Raw genomic sequence first — 22,702 nt, forward strand, 5'->3', positions numbered from 1 at the left:
GATGTAGAGGGTTATTACTCTAAAAGTTGGGTGCGGGTTAAGAGTTTGTTTTTCCCCAGAGACAAAATGAATTAAAGTTTGTTGCTTTGAGTAGAGACGCTTAAATTCTACCATGTTGCTGCGGTCTAGGTTGACTGAGGCTGCTTTGGTTTCACAGCAAAGGGGGGAATGAGCAGAGGGGCATATGGGTGAAGGGTGGAAGCGTCAAGTGCTGGATCGTAGTTACGCTCATCCACACTTACACTCACGCATACACAAACATACTAAGAGCCAGACCAACTGCCCACGCTGTCACATCTTGTGCCAGTGCAGTGAGGTTTCCTCTGCAAAGAAACACTGCACCCAATACGGAAGGCAGTCTGTTTAATATTATAAAAACCACATCGGGAGCTGGCGGGTTTATGCAGTAGCATCTGGCGTCACCACAGATGCCTGCCAGGTCGCACATTAGATCAGAATAATTGGCTAGGACAGCAGCGTGAGATGGACAAATGAGAACCTCCTCCTGGGTCACCTGATGGCCAAGGGGGAGAATGAACAACACAGCTCAGTGTCTGATAAGGAGCTTGTGGAATAAAGAAAAATAGATAAGGCTTAAGAGAGAAGTGCTTACATCTTGTGTTTTAAGGTAATGCTTCTAATATTAGGGGTAGAATTGATATGAGTGAATATACTGATGTAAAACATTAGAATTACATATAATGTTATAAACATGCGGTGATGTTTCACTCTGCATATTGCAATTCACTTACTTACTCATTCATGTACAAACCAGTAAATAGTTGTGTGAGCCAAGTTGCAACTCACTCAACACATTGAAGATGAAACACCTTGGCAAAGAAATGCTAAAGAGAGGAAATTACATGCTGTTAAAATTCCATGGTTTGTGAATAAACAAATTTAAGACTGACCATGTGATTTTGTTGTTCTGCGAGGAATATATAGCACCGTAACTCAGGTTCTGCCAATTTCTGCTATGCTTTTTACCTTATTTGAAATTTGAATGTGTGGGCTATTATTTTTACATATCATAGAAAACCTCTCAATCTAATTCATTTTAATAAAGGTCAGATTTTCTCCCACTTAAATGTACTGATATCATTATGGAAACTACACATCTTTGCCAAATATTACCATCATTTCTGCCAGTGATGTCTTTAGACACACCCAGCATTAGTTTTATGTTTGGTACTATTATTTTTTAGTGTTGAAGATATCTTCTTTGACTTCTCTGTTGAGTTCACTGTTCACTAGTCCTAAGTCCTGCACCTCCAATAAGAAATGGAAGAATTTATTTTTGAAGTTCAGTACAATGAAATACAAACAGTTGTTGTGAAAAAAGAGATAAATAACTTTGGCATACAGAAAATGAAAAACATCCATGACACACTGAAAATGTAAAATTACTAACAATAAAAACTGAGGCTAATATTACTGTACAGTGACACATGAAGCAAACAACATTTTGGACCTAAATTTCCCTTTCAATAAACAAATAAATATTTAATATGAACAATCTCAAATGTAGCAAGAACTGCTTGACGCTAGGCATTCCTGAAAGCAAGCAGATTTGACGCAAGCATTGCTGAGATGGGTCTAATGCAGAGCTGTGATGAAAAACACCCAACAGGTTCTACATGTGCAACTTTCAACTTCTGCTTGAGACTCTTTGGTAGAAAAGGCACGATAGTACAGAAAAGAAATGTAAATGAAATATTTACACATGATACAGTCTCATAAGCGAGGTGTTTCAGCGATGCTGTGGCTGTGTTTCACCACAGATTAAATTTGTGGTAAAACAAGAGGGGAGCAAAGAAAAACTGCTCATGAAAAAGCACCTTTCTTTGCCTTGATGGTAATAACAGAAGAGCAGAGGGAGCAAGGCGGCTGGAGCCAGCTCACTTATAGACATAAAAAAAAAGTACTTGAACAAAGAAGCTCCCATTTTCCATGACACTATCAACCCACGCTGGCTGAACTTTAAAAAAAACCTCAAGAAGAAGAGACAAAAATGCCTCAATGCCAAAAACAGTTCTTATCTCTGAGGGGCTGAAGAAAATTGTCTTCAGAGCACATAGGTAATAGTCCAGATCTGCTCCAGTGAATTTTTGTTTCCCTACAATGCACTCAGAGCACAGTATTGGTATTCCACAGCAGTCAGATCCATTCAGTCAGATTTATTAGATTCCAGTCTGTTCTACTTCATCCAATTAGCGAAAGGACAACAGGATAAAAAGAGAATCTTGTTAGCTCCCAGTGGAAGTGGATGAGATACAAAACATTGCAACAGTGGCGGAGGTTCATCTCTAACGTCCTGTGCGATTCCAGTGGCAGCTATTACACATGTCTGAGGTCAGTCCCAGTCATCTTTACACACACAGGCACACTCTTCATGGTGCTCCAAGGGAACATCAGTCATGGACTTCTGCAGGCCTCTGCCACCGCTTCGGTGTTTCAACAGTAGAACCTGCCAAAAAAAAGAGGATACTTGAGTAACAACTGGAGATTAAACACTGTTTAACACTCTTGTCAGACAAGATATGCTAAATGGGTAACCAGAAATTAACGATTTAACAATATATTTCTGTAATTATGCTGTTTTTTGTTTTTTTTTTTTTAACAATATTTCAGTCTTTTCCACTGAAAGCCTATGCACCCAGAGCACAAAAATGATTAATATACCATCCATCTTTCGAGGTTTGAAAATATCTATGACTTAATATCTGGCTTTCAAAACACAATTTTCAAGCCCATTGCATTTCATTTCAAGCCAAAGATGAAAAGTAACCAAAAATATACACATGAGGATGGAGCAAATAGCATCACTTCAAATTCATTTGGCAGACACTTTTGTTAAAAGGAACTTACAATAAGGGCACTTAAACTCCATAGTAACAAGAGATGATCATCATCAAAACTTGGAAGTGCATCCTTCACAAACTATTAAAAGTGTGTTGTCAAAAAAGACAAATGTGAATGTTGCTGCTTGTACAGCCCTGCTGCTACAGTTAAGTAGTTGGGGTAAAATGTTAAGTTTGACCTGTTAATGGCACTGCAGAACTGGTTATGGTCTCGCCAATTTCAAAAGGGTTTCTTCAGTGGAGAGAATGAATGTGCTCAGAAAATGTCAACCTATTACTTTATAATGTATCTTGTGTGCAGCAGGAAATTTTTAAGTGCACTAGACTAAATGCTACTATACAGATGAACAAAATCAATTGGATTAAGGACCAAGAACATCCTTAGAAAATATGATGTTATTTTATGAATAGTTAAATCTAGTGTACAAAGTTGCAAGATGAAATATTATACCATACAGAGGCATCAATTAACATTAATTTCTGGTCTTCACTGCTAATGGGGCACACACAAAAAATATGAAATTGAAAATAGATTAAGCACCCTTTGAATGTAGTAAGCTGCTACTTTGGTAGCATCTTTGTAACTGTTATTGCCATAATGTTTTGCTTTGCATTTCCTTAGATCTGTTTGTAATCAAACGCTATAGGAAGATTCTGCTAACTGGTTTCTGGTTGGGTTTGTGTAGGTATCACTTTTCTTAACTTTGTCAGAGAGAAGAGAGAGGAGGCTGATGGTCATGCCACAGGAACTACCTTCATTATTTAAAATAAATTGCTTTTAATTCTACTGAAAATGTAAAATGCATTACTTCATGGCGGCAAAACTGGATTTTCAAATTTCTGTGTCAATATAAGCTATTTTTATATATATAGCCCCAAATCACAAATTTGTTTCAAAGCTTTATGTAATTTTAGAACTGTTTTCTTGAAAAATACATGAATTATATTTATTGGTAAAGTAACAGATTAGGCAACATGTTTTCTCTAAAATAAGTATGTTTTTGTAGCCAAATAATTCAAACAGTGAATATCACTATTTTCATGCCTGAATTCATATTTACCTCATGGTATTTCTTGGTGACCCTGGCAGGAACACACTGGCAGTCGTAGCAGCGATGAGAGCAACAGGCACAGTTTCCACCACAGCGCTTCACCAGGAGGCAGCTGGGCCAGAAAATGGCGTCCGTCCTCTTTAGCTCCTCACGCAGGGATACAGAGAAGTTGCGTGGAGTGCAGCTGTACAGTCGAACTTCCTCTCTCAACTGATTGAGATCGGCCCCTCCTCAAAGTCACAGAGAAAATCAGAATAACTTCACGTCAATACAATTTGCATATTTCACTTTTTACAGCAAATAAGTAAAAGTATGTTTGAGTTTATATTCAATTCTACATTCTTGAACGTTTAATTTAAAATGATAACACACAAGTTTAAAGTGTCCTACCTCTGACTTTCTTATTATGGATGAAGGATTTCCCCAGGACATGCCATGAGGGTTTGTACAACTCCTCCATATCCAGCTGCCATCGCTCCGGCTCCAGGTACTTCATGACCTCCTCCACAGTGCTCAGCCCCGCCACAGCCTCTGACAACTCATCAATTCCCTGTAGGGATGGAGGAAGCACTGCAGGACTTTCGGGTTCTGATACACTCTGCAGGAAAACCAACAAATGAAATGGTGAGAGACGGCACAGAAAGGGCCTTTATGTAGATACAATATCAAATTATTTACTTATATTATGTATTAAAATGAGTCCTGCTTAGGCTCTGCTTTTGATGTGGCTGTACACTATAGCACATAGAAATGCATGTGCAACGTTCCAATTAGAGCAGATCTATTTAACCCTTCCTGTAAGAAGCAGGATCAGCTCTTCGGTGGCAATACACCAGTGGCAGGCAGACGGTCTAAGGCTTTCCTGTATTTGAGATTCCCTGTTGTCCCTCATTGATCTGCTTTCTGCAGGGCTAAAGATGATGAATCAGCGTTGCTACGGGGAACTAAAAATGTCTTTGTTTTTCTCTACCAGAGCTGTATAATGTGCTCTTGTGCCATCTGAACCCTCCATCGGATACACACTACTCTCCCAACATTATGAGGTCTGCAATAGCATCCTTGTTCCTTAGAAACTATATTTTTATGTTTCTTTTGCCAAATATGTTTAGAATAGAAATGTAATTGCTGCCTGGATTATGGAAACCAGGGTTCGCATCCTGAGTCCTGTGTGTGGTTAGGGTTTAGGCAACAAAAACATTTTTATTAAGGTTAGGGGAAGATTAGTGTTAATAAAATAAACTGTTGACATTTTAGATATTTAACTAAGACTATGATCTTTCCCCAACTTTAACCAAGTTGCCGTGGGTGTCTTAAAATAGCCATGAAAAAACTTCATCATGCTTTTGTTATGAGAGGAGAATATTTTACTGGAAAAGAAATGTAATACATTTTACACAAATGTTCAGTATCAACATTTGTGACTTGCTAGATATATACTCGTTATATGTGAATTCACAATGTTTCATCATTATATTAATAGAAAACCTAACATGAGCATTACAGAAGTACAGAAATATTGCACTTGGAGACAATAATAAATTGACCATACAGACTTTTATAGGCATTTAGGTTACACCCTTAAAACTCCCTTCAACTGCCTGAGGAAGTTTACAGGTCAGCCACTTTCTGTGACATTTTGGAACTTGCAAGCTTGCCCTAGGTTATAAATACTAAAACAAGAAAATTGTACAGAAGGAACAACTTTGTCAGCACTGACAAGATGTGTTTTATGTCGACAATGTGAAAAACTATTAAGGTATAATAAGACTCTACAGTGGTACATTTTATGTCATGGTGAAAAATTGAGTTTAAATTGAGTTCAGGCTCATTAAATGCTACAGTGGTTTGGACTTGAGTTGATTTAAACCGAAACTATGACTGCCCTGACCGGCTGGTAGCCAATCAAAGCTCTATTTGTGAGATCTGGTGATGTGTGGAAGTACTGTGACTAGAGCTCTTTATCACAGAGAGATATTTTGTTGAAAGGCATTTCCACACTGGACACTGCATTGGATAACCACTTTATCATCTATATCTGACAGCAGATGAAGAAAACCTACTCCTCCACAGAATAAATGAATATTTCAATTAAATATACCACCTGGCAGGTCTGTTTTCAACTACACTGTGGGAATGCTGGGTGTGTCCCTGCTTTTGCAATCAGTACCTCCCTGAAAATCAAGCTCTGGGTGGGAAAAATTGCAAGATTGTCATGCATGCTGAACTCCTGCAAGGTACATAAGGCATTTAATACATTTGAAATGATTCCATGCGCTTGAGTTGAGGGGCAAATATAAATAAATTACATCATTTTTTAGGTTGTCAAATGTGATCACATCTCTGTCACCCCATCTGCCTCACTTTGCATAACAACATTTGTCTATTTAGCTCCCTTTAGGTGGCAGCATTATTTGTTTCAAACTCCCAGCCCTCCAGGCTACAGCATGCAGTCACAGAGAAGATTGATACCTGGGGTGTTGGTCTTCCCACGAGAGAAGAGGCTAATCTGTTAAACCTTTCAGTCCTGTGACGCTGCGTTTGTCCAACATGTCAGCTCGCTGGTCTCTCTAATCTTATGTGACTGACAGGTAGAAGGCAACATTGTGACACTTAAAAAAAAAATGCAGCTTGTGGAGCATTGAAAACATCGGCTGTTGGCAGCTGGGTCTTAAAGCCTTTGGAGAGGCAGAAATGTTTGAAAAAAAAAAACAGATTCCAGGAATCTGTATCTTCCCTTTGATGACTTCTAGGGGGGGAATTAGAAAGGAATCCAGTGAGAAATGGGGGTTAGAAGAGGAAAAGTTTCCCTTTCGTCAGAGGCCAAGGCACCGCATTGCAAGGATTTGTGGTTTGATTCCTGTTATGGATACTTATGCTAAAAATGAAAGTATTCATGCTACTGGGAAAACCATTTGGACAAAAGGTTTCAGACAAGTGGCTTATTTATTTCACAAGAATACAAATATCAATCCAAGATACTGGAGGGATTTACGTGCTTTCCAGGGTTAATATGGAGTTCATTAACATGAAGACGTTGTGGAATTACTCCAGAGTGTGCATTTCAGCTGGATCCCAGCGGGGGCAGCACAGAGATTTAAGACAGATATACTGTAGTTACTTTTGTGATAGGCAATTAATTAGTAAAACAGATCAGCAATTGTTTTGGCATTTTCACACTGAATGAATAGTTGTAAAACAGGGAACACCCTTTAGATTTATTGACAGCATAAGTCCATATAACATACGCTGTCAAAACCCAACACCCTTTGGCATTCTCACTGAATGAGTAGACTTTAAAAGAAGATGCCAGTGGTTTGACATGGCTGCACCACAGGCTGCAAAAATACAGCTGATGCACAGCTGTGTTCATGCCATAGATTTGACTCATTGTAATGAGACTGCCTTGATAACCACTGTGCATATCTTTGGTTTATTTGGCACCTACTGAGATAAATAGACACAAATGTGAAAAGACTATTTATGGAGAATGGACAGATCATATAGCACACAAGCACAAGTAAGAGTGAACTGGACAGTCCTTTCTCTGAACAGAGCTGCATTTCCAGACAACAGAGGAAAGCTGTGATTCTTATTAGTCGAGCCTTGGCAGTGGCTAGCAGTGCGGACTGGAAGCCATTAACAGCTTGTGAATGTCGACGGTGCAACACTCCCCCAATTAGCAGTGCTCTGCAAGCTCGGCTTCAGATAGACTAGCCAAGCAATCCTTAAGAGACACATCAAGATGATGTGAATAAACTATAAGTAGCAGATGAGGGCTCCCATTTCAGAAATTCAGGAACAAAGCACTTAAATGGACCACCATAACCTCTGACTGAATTCAGAGCAATGTGTCAATGTGTTTGACACACAAAGACTTGATGTATGAACACGCATGCAGTTAGTTGATAAAAATGTTGAAAAGTACAATAGAAAAAGGCTGTTTGATCACCATAACCAACTCTTCCTTTGTTTCCATTTTTGTGTTAATAAGATGTTTAAAAAAAAGAAGTTTAAGGAACATATTAATAGAAGGGACTGAAACAGAGTGAGTGGGATGACATTTAGCAAAGTCTTGGGCTTGGACCACTGAGCCACCAGGTCAGCCTAGACATTTTATTTATGTCTGACAGTGACTGCATGGAAACAAAGGATGTACTAAGCTGCTTGTTTCCATTTACCAAAAGCACAATGTGCATAGATTTCGCAAATGTCTTCTGCATAAATAAAGGTAACAGTGGGATATAGCACTGTTGCAATGGAAGGATAAAGAGCAACATTATGCAGTTACAAATTTGGTAAATGCACAGTGTAAATTCAGAGATTATAGTTCTTTTTTCCAGACAGTTATTTTTGCATGATGATAATTTTGAACTGTCTGTGCCTAAATTAGCCTTTAATCTTTTCTTGCATAGTGCCCTTGCACACACTAATTTCAAATGAACTAAAATTGCAACTATTATTCTTTATAAAACTAAGTATTTAACCTTAAGGACAACCTGAACCTTGTGAGACATTAAATTTAAGGTATTAAACTCAAACCCAGACTGGCATTTATTATGTTCCTCAGCTCCTTGGTGAAAGGACTTTCCTGTTGGTTGCAGTTTGTGTCAGTCTTTTATGTAGAAAATAGCTGATCCAGCAGACCAAGGCAGACATAATGGAGTGTTCTGTCCTCAAACTAGTCTTCTGAAATATGTGCAGTTGAGGATATTACAATAAGAAGATAATATATGCAGACTGCGCCATAGAATAATTGACAGGATCTGGTGAATGGTAAAAGGTTGGACCTTTTTTTCTAGGTTACGTGACGTATCAAAGTGCAATAACTTGTGAGTCACCTCCTATCACTACCAAACTCCCTGAACCCCCTGCCCCTTTAGAAATAACCTAATTTTCAAGCTATGATTACCTCATTTCCAGCACTCTTTGTTCTTACACAGCACAACCACACATACGTATTTCTGGTAACTAAAATGACAGGTTCAGCTAACTATGTTGAGATGACAATTCTGAAATAGCATCTTGGGAGACATCTGGAAAACAATATCTTCTCTTTCACATGAAGTTGCAAACCACTTCCTTGCACAAGAGAGCTTTGAGTAAGCAACAAGGTCTGTTGTGCGTGAAAAAAGTGTTTTTACTCTCTCACTATACACCACACACTGCAATTGAGGTTGGTGTAAAAACAGACCTTAATTTCATCATGCCAACGGTAAAACTCCTGCATGGCTTTGCCAGTCATTACCATCTGCTTTAACAAAGATTTTAGTCTTAACTTCTCTATCTAAATTTCTCTAGTCACATTGTAGATTTTATGTATTTAGCTTGTGCTGTTATCCAGAGAAACATAATGAGCGGTTTTTATCTTGAGAGTGTAAAACTTTTTTCAATCCATTACAGCAAACAAAGTGGGTAGAGTGATCTTAATGCCAGCGTAGCAGTGCAGTTTAATTCTGGATTGGGACCTCCACAGAGACAATGATGTATGTTTTGTTTGCTCTTTTAACCCACAACGCCTACCACCCAACACCCCTCACGCTCCATTCAACAGACTCCTTCTCTTCTGTGTTTTAACAACCTCTTCGCCCCGGCCCGTTCGCTTTCCCAAAATCAGTTCCTGTGAATTACAGACCGGGTCTTATTTTTTTCCCCCTTCCATTCCATAGAAGTGGTGGGGAGGAATTATTGCTTGTTTAAATATAAAGTAAAGTGCTGGCCCCTGCGTGGCACGAGGTTCCAGTAGCTGCTTGACCACAGAGGAAACAGAGTGCTGCTGTTCTAGCGTGCTCCTCCTCTGTCGGAGGAAGGTTCAAAGTAAAACCAAACTGAACCTGCAGAGGCCAAAACTTCCTTTTCCCCCTCATGGTTTCCGCACCTTCTAGAGTTGGAAAATGAAAGACAAACTTGGCCTCTTGTTCCGTCATACAGTTGGTGGCAGATATTTCACCTCACAGTAGAATAGTTTCATTCTGCTATAAGTATTTGAATTTAAAAAAATTAAAAAAATGAATATGTATGTATATATATATGTATATATTTATGTGTGTATATATATATATATATATATATATATATATATATATATATATATGATTTTATTTGACTTTATATTCATCTGATAACACTAACCCTCATATGATTATTTAAGTAATAATCCAATACATTCTCATATAGATATGGATATAAAACCTCTCATCTCTCAAGTATTGATAACTGTCAAGTACCAGAAGCAGGCACTGAATTTCTGTCCAGATTCGTAGTTTAGTTTACTAATGCTTGATCAAATAGTTCCTGATTTAAATTAACAATTTTCTGATTTCAGACTATTCTGGTTTAGTGTATATAAGTTCTTTGACAGCTACTTGTGTGTTTGTTAAATGAAGAAATTCCTTTTGTAGAAAAACAAGTTTAAATTTCACAAAATAAACTATTGATCAAGTATTATTTTCATATTATTTGGCACCTGGAAGTTGCTCAATGTCCTCTGATATATATTCTTTAATAATAATAATACTAATACTAACAATAACTTTATTTGTATAGCACCTTCCCTACAAACAAGAAATGCAGCTCAAAGTGCTTTATGGCAAAAGAAATTCCATGCACTAAAGAACTTGAAGAAAAAGTTTTTTGCTTTATTTTAAAACTATCGAGCGAGCTGGCTTCCCTGATATCTATCAGTAGTCTGCTCCATAGTTTTGGGGTGTAATTGACAAAGGCTGCTTATATTCTTTATATATATTTTCATACTATTTACCTAATATTGTCATTCTGTTTCTCCATTGTCTAATTTTTTCATTGTCATTTCTGTCTATGCTGTATACACAACATTCATTGCATGTCTGTCCATCCCAGAAGAGGGATCCCTGGTCTGTTGTTCTTCTTGAGATGTCTTCTTTATTTTTTGGGAGGAGTTTTTCCTTATCTGAATTTAGCATTTAAGGATAGAGGGTGTTGTATGTTTTACAGATTATGAAGCCCTTTGAGGCCGATTTGTCTGCAAGCTGCTATTTGCACTAGAAGTTGTAATTCAACAACATTCATTATCTCTACCACAGGAAGCTTGTACATGCAATGATAAACTGTTTACTTTCAACATATATTTTCGAAAAATACAGCCTTGATACCCAGCATGACACTGAATTCTGTGTCAGTTAGTAGTTGCTATGAACAATGTTGTTTTGGGTTTTAAGGGTGAGGAAAGAATGCAATAACAATGTGTATGAGGGATAAAAGAACAGGAAAGCTTTTCAAGCAGAAAGAGAGAGGATATAAAGCGCCATCAGTGACCTCAGTTGCCTATTTGTGCTTGTCAGATTGCACAGTGCTGCAGGCCATTAGGGATTAATGAGGAGTAGAGCTGTTTACTTAAAGCAAGTGAACAGAACTAAAACATGACAGGTTAAAACATGGCAGTTGTCTCTTCAGTTTATCTCCGGGCTTTTGTCAGCGAAGGGATCAGGGACAAAGGGATTCTGTGTATGTGTGTGTGTGGTCTTAAGACCAGGATAGAAAAAAAGAAAGTGAAAGAGAATGAGGGATTGGAAGAGGATCAAGGTAAAGATGACTAAAGTCTGAAGTCTTTTTTAAAAAATATTTTTTCAGATATTTGAATTTTACAGTAGTTATTCAAGCATGTGTTTGAGGCAGAACTGCAGAAGCAAAAAAAAAAAAATCTCACTGCTTCAATTCAAATTTAATGGGTGGATCCAAAGAACTGTAGTTATTCTGGTAAGATAATTTTTGACTAGCCAAGCTGGTTCCTAACCTCTGAATCACTGCCCACATCTCTGATTCATTCAACAATTTAAATTGGTCTGGTGTTGAGCTCATTGATGGCTGTTTCCCTGGCTCGGAGAAACAATTGGCCAATCTGAGCTTTGTAGGCAGGAATAAGAATGGTGATGCAATCCTCCTTCAGCTATATATATATACTGGGGATCCATAACACTGGAGGGCAGATACAACCGAGGTATTTTGTTTTTTTATATTGTTTTTTTGGCTCCACCCATTGATATGAAGCTCATATCTTAGCAAAGTGTATACATAATCACACTTGACACAAACTTTCATGGTACATCTGTTGCATGGGCCTCTCCCTGATGCTCTGTAAGAATTTAAGGTTATGCTGTACAAAACTCTGGATACATTTTTCTACCTGCATATCTCCCAAAGGTCTGAAAGGTGAATGGAAAATGTTATTACAGTCTTGGTTGCGGGCAAAAGAACAAGAAAAATAATAGGAAACAGAAGAAAGAAAAAGTGGTTATGTTCTTTTGCCAGATATATATTGTAGGACTAAATATAGAGTAAAATAACATGGGTATCTTTGTAAAATGGAATACTGTAAAAAGCACATAAAAGCGGATATTACTTTTGGGCTAATGTATGTGAGGATAAAACATGAAAAGAAAATGAGACAGACAGACAGCAGCGTGACAATTTTCCACACAAAAAGCACTTCTATCTCTTAATTCCTACTTTCATTTCAGGGGCTTGAATGAATCCCCCTGAGGGTCAGACCTCTTTGTGAATGGCAAGCCACTTATTTTCTCCATCTCAGTCTCAAGCAACACCATCAGTGACACTGAGACACCTTGACTGGATTTCTAGATACAGTACAGGTTTAAAGGATATGGTTTTATATAGATCAATAATATAGAACATAACAGTTATTAGTTATTATGATTATAAATGTGGCAACAATACTAGACACAGAAAATGAGAAAATGACTGAGTTTGAAACCACTTTAAGTCAATTTTGTCCACTAAAAGACAATCTGTAATCTGTAACTCCAAGAAGTAGCACAAGACAGAGTGTTGTTTTCAACTGTTGTGCTGTTTTGGAACTACTCCAGGGTCTGTTGCAGAAAATTCCAGTTTCAATCCTTTCAGGAAATGTATGTACTACACCCTTAGGAGGGAAACTTTGTACTCACCTCTGTCAGTGCAGAGATTGTGGCCTTTTTTTTTTCCCTGTGTAAAAGTGAATAAGACGTTCTGGCGTCTGTGCATCCTCATAAGGAAAATAAATGATGGTACAAGTGCCAGATGTTCCAAAGTACTTTCTCATCAAAATGCTCAAAACCTGCAGTACACTAAAGCAGAAAAGTATAACCAATTAAGACAATTAAGCCAATTAAGAGAGCATGCTATGCAACAAGGAAATTATTTTAATTGTGTTTGGATGGAGAAAGTTTGCATACCGCCATATCAACTCCCTGAGGTTGGTGCATTTACAAATGGAGATAGAAGCTGAAACATTATATGACAGCTAAACTCTCAACAATATAAACTCACAATGCACGTTTTTCAGCTCCTGACCATTGATACTGTACTTACCACAGGCAGAAGGGAGTAGTGGATGCAGAATCCTGGCTCAGAGGGGAAGTACTCATCAGAGATGAAGCGGATCCTGATCTGACTACCTTTGGAAATGTGAGTAGTTGGTACTGACTGGGATCCACACCAGCGACCCAGAATGGTCTTTTCAGTCGGATCCTCTATCTCCACATAATCATACCTAGTAGGGTGAGACAGAGAAACAGCAGGACGTTAACACGAAATATGATTTTTCTCAGTTATACTACAACTATGAGCCAGTACTTGCTGGGTTTGGGCATTCTTGTGGTACATTTCGACCTCTACACATGCATGTTAGTAGATTTTAATTGCATTTTTGCTTGTTAAAAGTTTGTCAGCACCTTTAATACTTGCCATGGTGCTGTTTCCTTGGCATTGCCTTGCCCTTCTGGAGAGATTGTTAATATAAATGGAACTGCCCAGGGAAATAAAGGCTTAACCAAATTAAACAAGAAAAAAAAATCTTGAACAGCAGGTTACAGTTACAGTTTCTCAGCGGTGAGAGATGAGATTATTTATTGCCTGAATTAAATGAATAAAAATGAACTGGAGATTGCTAGTGTGTTCAGGACAAATCTCAGGTTGGCTGACAGTGCAGCATAAGCGGCTGTTCTTACTGTTTAGCAGTTATGAATGCTGATGTAGCTTTTTGACAGGCACTGATGCTATTTGTAGTCATTGAAATATAGTTTTTCATTAAACCTTGAACTAGTTACACTGTATGTTGACTCTGGGAGAGCTCCAGGCCTCTTTAACTGGACTACAAAACAAATTCTCAGCTGTTTGAAAAACTCACTTTGTAAACAATTACATTTACATGACAGTTGTTTTGTGCTAGATAGACTGCTGAGTTTAGACATAGATATGATATGAAGCTGTGCTTGCAGATATCAGATATCAGCTGGCCACCTCGGTGTTGCTTGTGCTTTAGGTGTTTTGTTGGTCTGCGTCCAGCTTGCGCTGAAGCTGCTGCTGTTACTTTTTCCGGCAGAGAAGCAGCAGCAACAAGAGGTGCTGTCTCTCTCTCTGTCAGAGACAGAGGGAGAGCAGCAACAAATCAGTGACAACAGGGAATCAGGCACATGGCACAGGGACCCGCAGTAGCAGCAGCTTCAGCACAAGCTGGACGCAGACTGACAAAACACCGACAACACGAACAACACAGAGGCGGCCAGAGGGGTGGAGAGGAGGAGGAGGAGGAGGAGGCACCTGCACTGTGACTCGCTTTCTCCCCCTCTGCCTCTGTTATCTCTCCCTCTCTCTCTTCACTCTCCTCATCCCTCTTCTGATAGGACATGTATATATATATATATACGTTGGCTGGTTGGGGCCTGACCTGCAACCAGGCTAGGGTGGGAGGCACGTGGCCAAGCTCCCTATGCCACATCAATCTGTTGGAGCTCATAGCGGTTGAGAGGGTGCTGCACCATTTTGCCCAACAGCTGAGGTGGAAGCACGTCATGGTGAGGTCAGACAACACCACTGTGGAGGATTACCTCAACAGACAGGGGGTGTCAGATCCCTGGTCCTGCACAGGGTAGACTCACAGGTCAGTCTAAACGCTTTGCTCATAGAGACTGAAGACGGGTCTTTAGGGCGGCCCTTCATATTGGGGCAGTGACATGCAGTTCACAATGGAGGAGAATGGGGGGGAGAGCATCATTTCTCGGAATGTGTGTCGTTGACAAAATGTAAGAGGTGTAAGTTTGTTAGTGGTTGTTCTCACTGCGGTTCAAGCAACTACCATATATTTAGAAATCCCCAGACTACGGTAGGTGGAGATCTCCGATTGTCCGGTATCACGAGACTATGTGCAGGGTGGCGGTGACTGTCCTGACCTGGGCAGATCACCACCTCTGCTCTGAGAGCCTGCCACATTCCGGGGTCTCTCAACACAGGGGAGGACTTGTTGTCCAGGGTGATCCACTCCAGGAGGAGTGGAGGCTCTCCTTGAGCTGCTGTAGTCTCCATGATTCAGAATGCGCATGCCCCCTCTACCTCAAGGGCTTACTCATTAGTGGGTATTTGCGGACTGGTGTGAAGCCAGGAGCCTCCCCTGAAGGGTATCTTGGATATCCTGCAGGGTTTATTCGACAGTGGTCGCACCGTATCCACCTTTGGGGTGTTTGTGATGGCAATTACGGTGGTCTACATCGCTTCACCACCAGGAACTACCCCTTGGTGAAGCACTTCCTATAAGGGGCCCACAGGCCGAGGCCTCCCACTCATCACTCATCTGGACCTCCAGACAGTGCTGGACTGCTTAGCAGGTCCACCTTTTGAACCTCTGGATCAGGCAAACCTAGAGGTGCTGTCTATCACGATGGTGCTCCTCTTAGCCCTGGCATCAGCTAAGAGGGTAGGCAAATTGTCCGCATTGTTGAGGCACCCCTCCTGCTTGTCTTTCAGTGATGATAGGGGATCGGTGGACCTTTGACCAAATTCGGCCTTCAGGCCTAAGGTCATCACCTCCTCGTTCAGGTTGAGGATTATTCGCTTGAGGGCTTTCTTCCCCCCTCCTCACACAGACAGGAAGGAGGAGCGTCTTCACACTTTGTGTCCTGTGCATGCGCTCAGATATTATGTGAAGTGCACAGTGGCCTTCAGGAAGACATACCAGCTATTGCCATGGCGGTCGGACTCAGGGAGCCTCTTGCTCACTGGATCTGTGATGCGATCTGAGGGGACATCGTCTGGAATGGACTAAGGTGTTTTTTGTGTGGGTTTGGCCTAGTGTTGGTTCAGGCCCAGCTGGGGCCACATCTTATCCTTATGTCCTTCACTTCAGGTTCTGACCAACAGTGAAACCCATTAGAAGGCGGAGCATAGAAATAGTAGTTACCTGGATGTAACTCCAGTTCTATGAGTACCACAACTACCAGCCCAATAGTGAAGTCCGTTAGAGGGCTACACACGTACTCATAGAACTGGAATTACATCCAGGTAACTACTATATATTTTAAAATACACTGTATTTTTCTGACTATAAAAATAACAATCACTGAATAAAATGCAGGAGCTGCTGCTGGCTGAAAATGAAGTATTATAAGTGGAAAAATTTCTTTGCATTCTTTAAAACAATACTGGTTTTGACATGATGGTTTTAACAGATTTCATTGATCAACTGTCATGTAATTCACTCACACAAATGATAATATACATTTCAGTTGAGAAAAACATAAATAAAATCATCATTTCTATCAGTGCGCTAAATATTTCTTGTTTGTTGTGGTGATCAAACTTTGTGACCCTATAATTATGTGACAGTCTCTCCCTCCACTGGTCACCTTGCCAACCCATAATACTGGTAAACATTCTGAGGTGGAGAAGCATATGGCCATGCTCCAGACTCCTTTGGTGTGCCAAGGCTAACATCAATCAACCTCAGCACTTAAGACACGCAGAAGTTCAGGAGTTCAGTCTTTATTATTTATACCTGTGTGTGTAACCAGTGGCTTCACTGCATTCAATAAAGCCTTGTTTTACTGACTCTTCACAGTCTGGGATTAATCACTTTGCCATTTGCATCAACAGGCACGCTAACCTCTCAGTCAGTGCTGCCAATTCGGATATTTGGATTTCAAGGACATTGTTTACATTTTGCACAGGCTTGACAGATTCAGTTCAAGCTGGTTTCAATAAAACAACATGGAGGGACACGAGCAAGACTAAAAATGGATTTTTCTGTGATGTTAAATAAACTGAAGGGGAGGGGTGTCGATAACTTTACTGACTCTGCTGCCTTTGATTTGGAAAGTTATACAGGAAGTTTGTCAGCAGTACAAACAAACTTATTGGGAAAGGTTAAACTGAAATTGTACGTCTGCGAAAGGATATATTCACAGATTTCATGTCATGTTTAAATGTGCAAATGGTAGATAAACTAGTTGATGCATAAAACATTTATTTATTTAAATGCAAACCAGACTAACATGAATATAAAAATGATTTTGGAAAAGGATGAGACATCAGTTTAGCTTCTTGGTGCCTTCTCGATGGAGGTCAGTGGAGAGGGAAGCTTTGCTCACTAAAAATCATCCTTCAGACAGCTCCAGAGCTTTGACAGATGGCTCATCAATAATGCAGGATGCCCTGATCATTACACATCGCCATGTGTTCAGAATCACCATGTCAAACAGCGGTTTCTCAGATTTACAAATGCACTGACATATATACCAAACTGTTGTACAGTCACAGTGAAGAGAATCCAAGCAACAAAGACATTTTATATACAGCACAAACAGATAGGATTACTTCCCTGTACACTGCAAGGAAAATGTGTTCAGTACTCACAAATCCCTCTCCTACATAGTTTGCAGATTAGTAGCACAAACACTGTTTTTTAGTCCTCTCCTTTCAGACTAAAGACAGTATAAATACATAGAGTATAAATGCCTTTCTGAGAACAGTCCTGTCTGTGAGCCGTCAAGCACGACTCTGCTGCCATGCCAACCGGCAGCAAGACCAATCCCTCTCCAATATGCGTCTCCTCCAGTGGATTTGGTAAGAATGCTTTTCATCGTGCCACAGACAAACAGAATAGCAGATGAGCATCTCAACTACACAGCCTCTCTCTCATCTTAGCAAAGACTTCTCGCTCCAGGCTTGCTACCAGAGTCAAACGTGTCTCCCACTGTTGTTTGTTTTATCCCAGGCCATTGCTGTGAATCACTGGACAGGAGATTACAGGCTTGTTTATTTGCATCACATTGTGCAGCAACACAAGGGTAAGAGCAGTATATCAATAACATTATGTATGAATGTTTTTTTTGCTGTAACACCATTGGAATGAAGGTCTAAAGGGAAATACTGTGAATAAATTTTTAAACACACATGAAAGATAAAGTAGATATGCAGACTAGGCCAGAGGCTTATGTATGTGAGAGTGTGTGTGGGGGGACAGAGAGTGTGTGTGCGCATGTACTAAAAGAGGGAGAAGGAAAGAGGACGAGAGAAAAGACAAGTACTGTAGATAGACTTGTGAATTTGTGTCTGTTTCTGCTTGTGATTGCATGCTGCATTCATCTGTCTGCCAACCCTGCCAAGAGTGTGTATCTTGGGATCCAATCAAAACCTGTTGGGCCTCAGTTGGGGTGGTGAAGAGAATGAAAAATGCAGGAGCTGGAGTGGTAGACGTGGCGATGACTTGAATGACCCTGGAAAAGGATGTTGTTATTGTCTCTCGCCCCTCTCCCTGAGGACGCTGACTAGTGCAGTCTTGTAAAAGCAGGACGGCACAAAAGTTGTCAGTCTGCACCCTGCCCCACTGTGGAACTTTCCCTCACGGGGTTTCGACAGCAACACTAACCTCATTCGTCAACAGGCACCTGGCCCACCAAAGAGGCGTGCTGGGGGGCTCGGATTACCTGCTCTCACATACTGTGTCTTAGTTTTTCTTATAAGCAACAACCAGTAAAAAATAGATACAGGCAGTACACTGTGCAACAGAACCATGAATTCTGGATGGCAATACATTACAGCAAATTACCGTATTTCCTCAAATAGTGGCCGGGGCCTTTATTTACCTCAACTGCAGAGGATACTAGGCCTTTATTGGAAGCAGGTTTACATTAGAGAGAGGCCTTTATTTCTAATTTTCTCTGTTTGAAAAGTATATTTTTGCATATTTTAGTATGAAGTTTCCTTGTTTTCTGATCTGCTTCCGTTTACTCTGTTAAATTATTTTTACTGCATTACCGGTAATTATGGTAATCCACTTACTCTGACATGCAGAACAATAATTCTAGCACTTGAGTTCCACCTGGAATGTTTTGGCAGTGCACCACTTAGCAGTTGCATGTTGGTAGCATGCTCATGGATGCTCGCTGGCTTAGCCAAGTTACCCTGGTTACCCTGGCTACCCATGCTCATGTAGTGTCGCTGCTGTCAATATTATTAAAATATACGCTGTTATCCCCGTATTTAAATGATATCGCATCTCCTCCATCCCCCTCCCCTCTCTGTGACAGTCAGTTAGAGGGCTATGCAACTCATAGAACTGGAGTTACATCCAGCTAACTACCTTATGCTTAACTGGCATGCACATTATATAACAGGCACCAGGAGTTTATCCACCCTTTTTTTTTCCCCGGCCTGTTTTTGGGGTTGGCCTTTATTTGTTTGTGTCGATCATGCCCCTGGCCTTTATGAAAAACCCAGCTTTTAATAGACTATCGTCTTTTATTTGAGGAAATATGGTAAATCAAACCCAGTCTCTCAACCAAAATCAGCACCAGAATCATAAACAACTCACTAATCAATGAAACTGACACTGCAACAGAAGTATAATGAATGCCTCATTTTAGGTTATTTCTTATAAGGTACATTCATCTAGTGCTACCATGTCCAACATCTAAGCCTTGTCAGTGCTGTCGAGAACTGTAATTCGCTTTGTCATCCATTAGGGGGCTCTCCAGGAATGATTAGCGAGGTCACCCTCCCCCAGCTCTTCTCCACCTTCCCCCGACTGGGCTCCTCCATGCTAACCAGTCAGTTGTGATATATTGACAGCAGGGCACTGAGCATAATGCACAGAGGGTAAATTGATCGTTGGGGCTTGGGATCCCTGTTTAAATTGAAAGGCAGCAGAGACAAACCCAGGCAGTAATGAAAGTGGGCTCCTCAATAAAATAGAGGATGTACTGTATGTATGCCAATCAGAAGTGTTTTTCGAGCAATCACGTGAGCAGCTTAAAATATCAATTAAATCAAGTAAAACATGCTGGTCTGTACCACGTCACCACAGTGTCTTGGGCAAAACAAATCACTCTGCTGCTGGGTTTTCAATATTCACAAGCTGTCATGGCAGACCAAAGGCAATTTCACAAATGGCCACACTCTGACTCTAAATCTTTAAAGATGGTCTAGAACACAGGCAGGACACGTCCTTACCTCCACCCAACACGTATCTGACATACCAACCGAGGAAGCCCCCATTTAATGAGAGCTGGCCAGGCGAGCAGAGGAAACTCTTAATGAAACACTGTATACTTCTGCAGGAGGTTATCCTTTTACAAATATGATGGACAAGATTGTCTTTCAGGCAAAAATGCATGGACCACTGAAAGTATACCCTAAGCCAAATCAGTGAGGGGGATCCTGGTAGAAAAATTATCCACTCATCCCTGTGCATCTCTGGTGCATGCTAACCCTTTAGCTCACATTACAATGGAAGGAAAGGAAAGAAAGGACAGGTACATATTCCAAAATAATGCGATACAAAATTATAGCCTAATATTCAGAATTACTGTATAACAAATTTAAAGTTCATGTCATGTTGTTGAATTCCCTGACAGTCTGTTAGCATAGAGAAACATTGATAACCACTGGGTCATTGTCACCATGAATTAGATGTATTCTTCCTTTACAAGGCTAAGAATATTTAGATCTGCTTGTATTTATAAGGAGACATCATAGTATTGATCTAGTATGTTCTTACTTGCATAGTCCATCTTCGGGGTCCTCTAGACCAAACCTCTCATCAAAGGTGAGCTGGATCTTCATGTTGCTTGATGCCACTAGTCTCCAGACCAACACGGTATTCCTGGGATAAGCTTGTGGGAAGTCTGGGCTGTGCACCATTCCCTCTCCAGATACTGTTATTATCTTCTCCTGTTGGGATTCTTGCACTCCTAAAAGAGAAAACAACAACAACAAAACAAACAAATAAATCAATGTTTTGCATTTTTTTTGATTTAACAGAAATTTGATTGATTCAAAGATATTCAGTTAACCCACAGAGATCAATCACCATGATTTGACTTTAGAGGGATTTGTCGAGGGAGGCAAAGCTTACAACAGGAAGGAGGTAGTATATCCAGGTGCTCAGTATAAATGGTGAAAGCAGTGTTTTGACCAAAGATGATCTTCACTGTCTCTCCGACTCAGTTTTGCTTACTTTTGTGTTGTGATACAATGTCTTGACTCCATGAACCTAAAACATTAGCTCAATCAGCAGAGCACTTCCAAGCAAACACTGCCAGAGGATTTTACCAAAGCTCCTCTCATAAAGCCATCAATGCCCATTGGGACCAGTGACTGCAGGGTTTTAATCACACTGACGAAGCGTGTCACTCAGTCCCCCAGGGCTCAATCAGACCCTGTCACCTTCAGGAGAAAAATTGCCAGGATACTTCCACCTGAGCCTCAACAAACACCACAATGACAACACCCTGAAGTCATGCTGATCACACAACCCTTTTTAATTCATCAGGTCAAAATAATAGATAAAATGATAATATGTGAGAGGAGATGAGAAGAGGATTTTTATATTTTAAATTATCAAAATTGATAAAATGATTATTTAGGATAAACGTAGCATTGATTTATCATATTTAAAATAACTTATGGTGCAGAGCACACAGCATAATAGTCATTAACAATTGTCCATTAATACAACATTTGTGGAAATTCACTTATTTGTCTTACAAAGAGTAGATTAGTTTCATCCTGGCTTAGCTTAGCACAAAAGCAGGGAGTTAACAACTAATCTTTTTTTTTATATAAGTGAGAAATTATGCCTTTAAGTAACTCCCAAACGGTCTTGTTTCTTGTTAGCAAACGGGTTGGCAAACAGGTGCTCAGAATTTTAAAAGTGTGCCAAGGTGCCAAGGACACAGGTCTTGCAGACCATGCTATTAGTCAGAAAATGTGTGAGCTAACAGATTTTTGAACTGCATCATCTTGTTTTCTATTTCTATACATGTTAAATATGCAACAGTTAAATACTTCAGCTGTAGAGTTGAGCGTGCACTTTTGACAGAGCTAAGCTAACCTTTTCCCTCTGCGTACAGTCTTTGCGCTAAGCTAGGCTAAACTTGCCATGCGCTATGTTTGCAATGACTGTACAAATGAAAGTGACAATGATCCTCTAAAATCACTCTTGGTTTGACAGAGAATAAGGAAAATTCACAAAATGTTGTATCTACATTTAAGAGAGCAGCAAAATCTTCCTGGTTTGTCCCATAAAGGAATATTGCGCTCTAAAGCAAAAAGAAATTATTTGGATTGCAGTATGGAGGCCGGCCGATAAGGCTACAAAACATTGCGCTTGACTTTTTTTTTTTTTTTTCTAAACAATGTGGTGATGGTTTGAAGTTAAAATTCTACATGTGGCATCTATCAGCGCTAAGGAGTTTGGGATGACAAAAATTGACAGCACAGCAATATAGGCTACTAATAACAACTCTGACTCAACATACTGCTATTAGTATAAACATGCGGTGTTGAAATTTTGATGACATTCTTTCTTAGATGATTTCAGACTATCCCCAGCCTTTCCTCAGTTTGTTTAAGTGGTGTTTAGTTTTGTACCACTGATGATCATTCAGTATTCACAAGCCAATCCAATATATCTACACGTCAGAGGAGCCAGCAGGGGTTTAATGTGCTCAGGAGACGGAGTGTGCTGCTGGAGGTTTGTTCATT

At 40.0% G+C, this 22,702-nt stretch overlaps 1 protein-coding gene across 3 annotated transcripts in view; it reads right to left on the bottom strand.

Moving 5' to 3' along the window:
• Positions 1-1,276: 1,276 nt before the first annotated feature.
• pdgfc (platelet derived growth factor c) overlaps positions 1,277-22,702 on the bottom strand; it is a 50,994-nt gene continuing 29,568 nt past the window's right edge. For 2 of the 3 annotated variants that reach the window (XM_067599889.1, XM_067599888.1), the window contains 5 exons: positions 20,715-20,907; positions 13,256-13,436; positions 4,304-4,511; positions 3,923-4,143; positions 1,277-2,467 (listed from right to left, as the gene is read on the bottom strand). In XM_067599889.1, the coding sequence (XP_067455990.1) occupies positions 2,354-2,467; positions 3,923-4,143; positions 4,304-4,511; positions 13,256-13,436; positions 20,715-20,907 (917 nt within the window). In that variant the 3' untranslated portion in view covers positions 1,277-2,353. The remainder of the gene's footprint in view (positions 2,468-3,922; positions 4,144-4,303; positions 4,512-13,255; positions 13,437-20,714; positions 20,908-22,702) is intronic. The other variant, XM_067599890.1, reaches the window with a different exon arrangement.

The sequence above is a fragment of the Thunnus thynnus genome, chromosome 9 (assembly GCF_963924715.1).
Source record: "Thunnus thynnus chromosome 9, fThuThy2.1, whole genome shotgun sequence".
Classification (NCBI taxonomy): domain Eukaryota; kingdom Metazoa; phylum Chordata; class Actinopteri; order Scombriformes; family Scombridae; genus Thunnus; species Thunnus thynnus.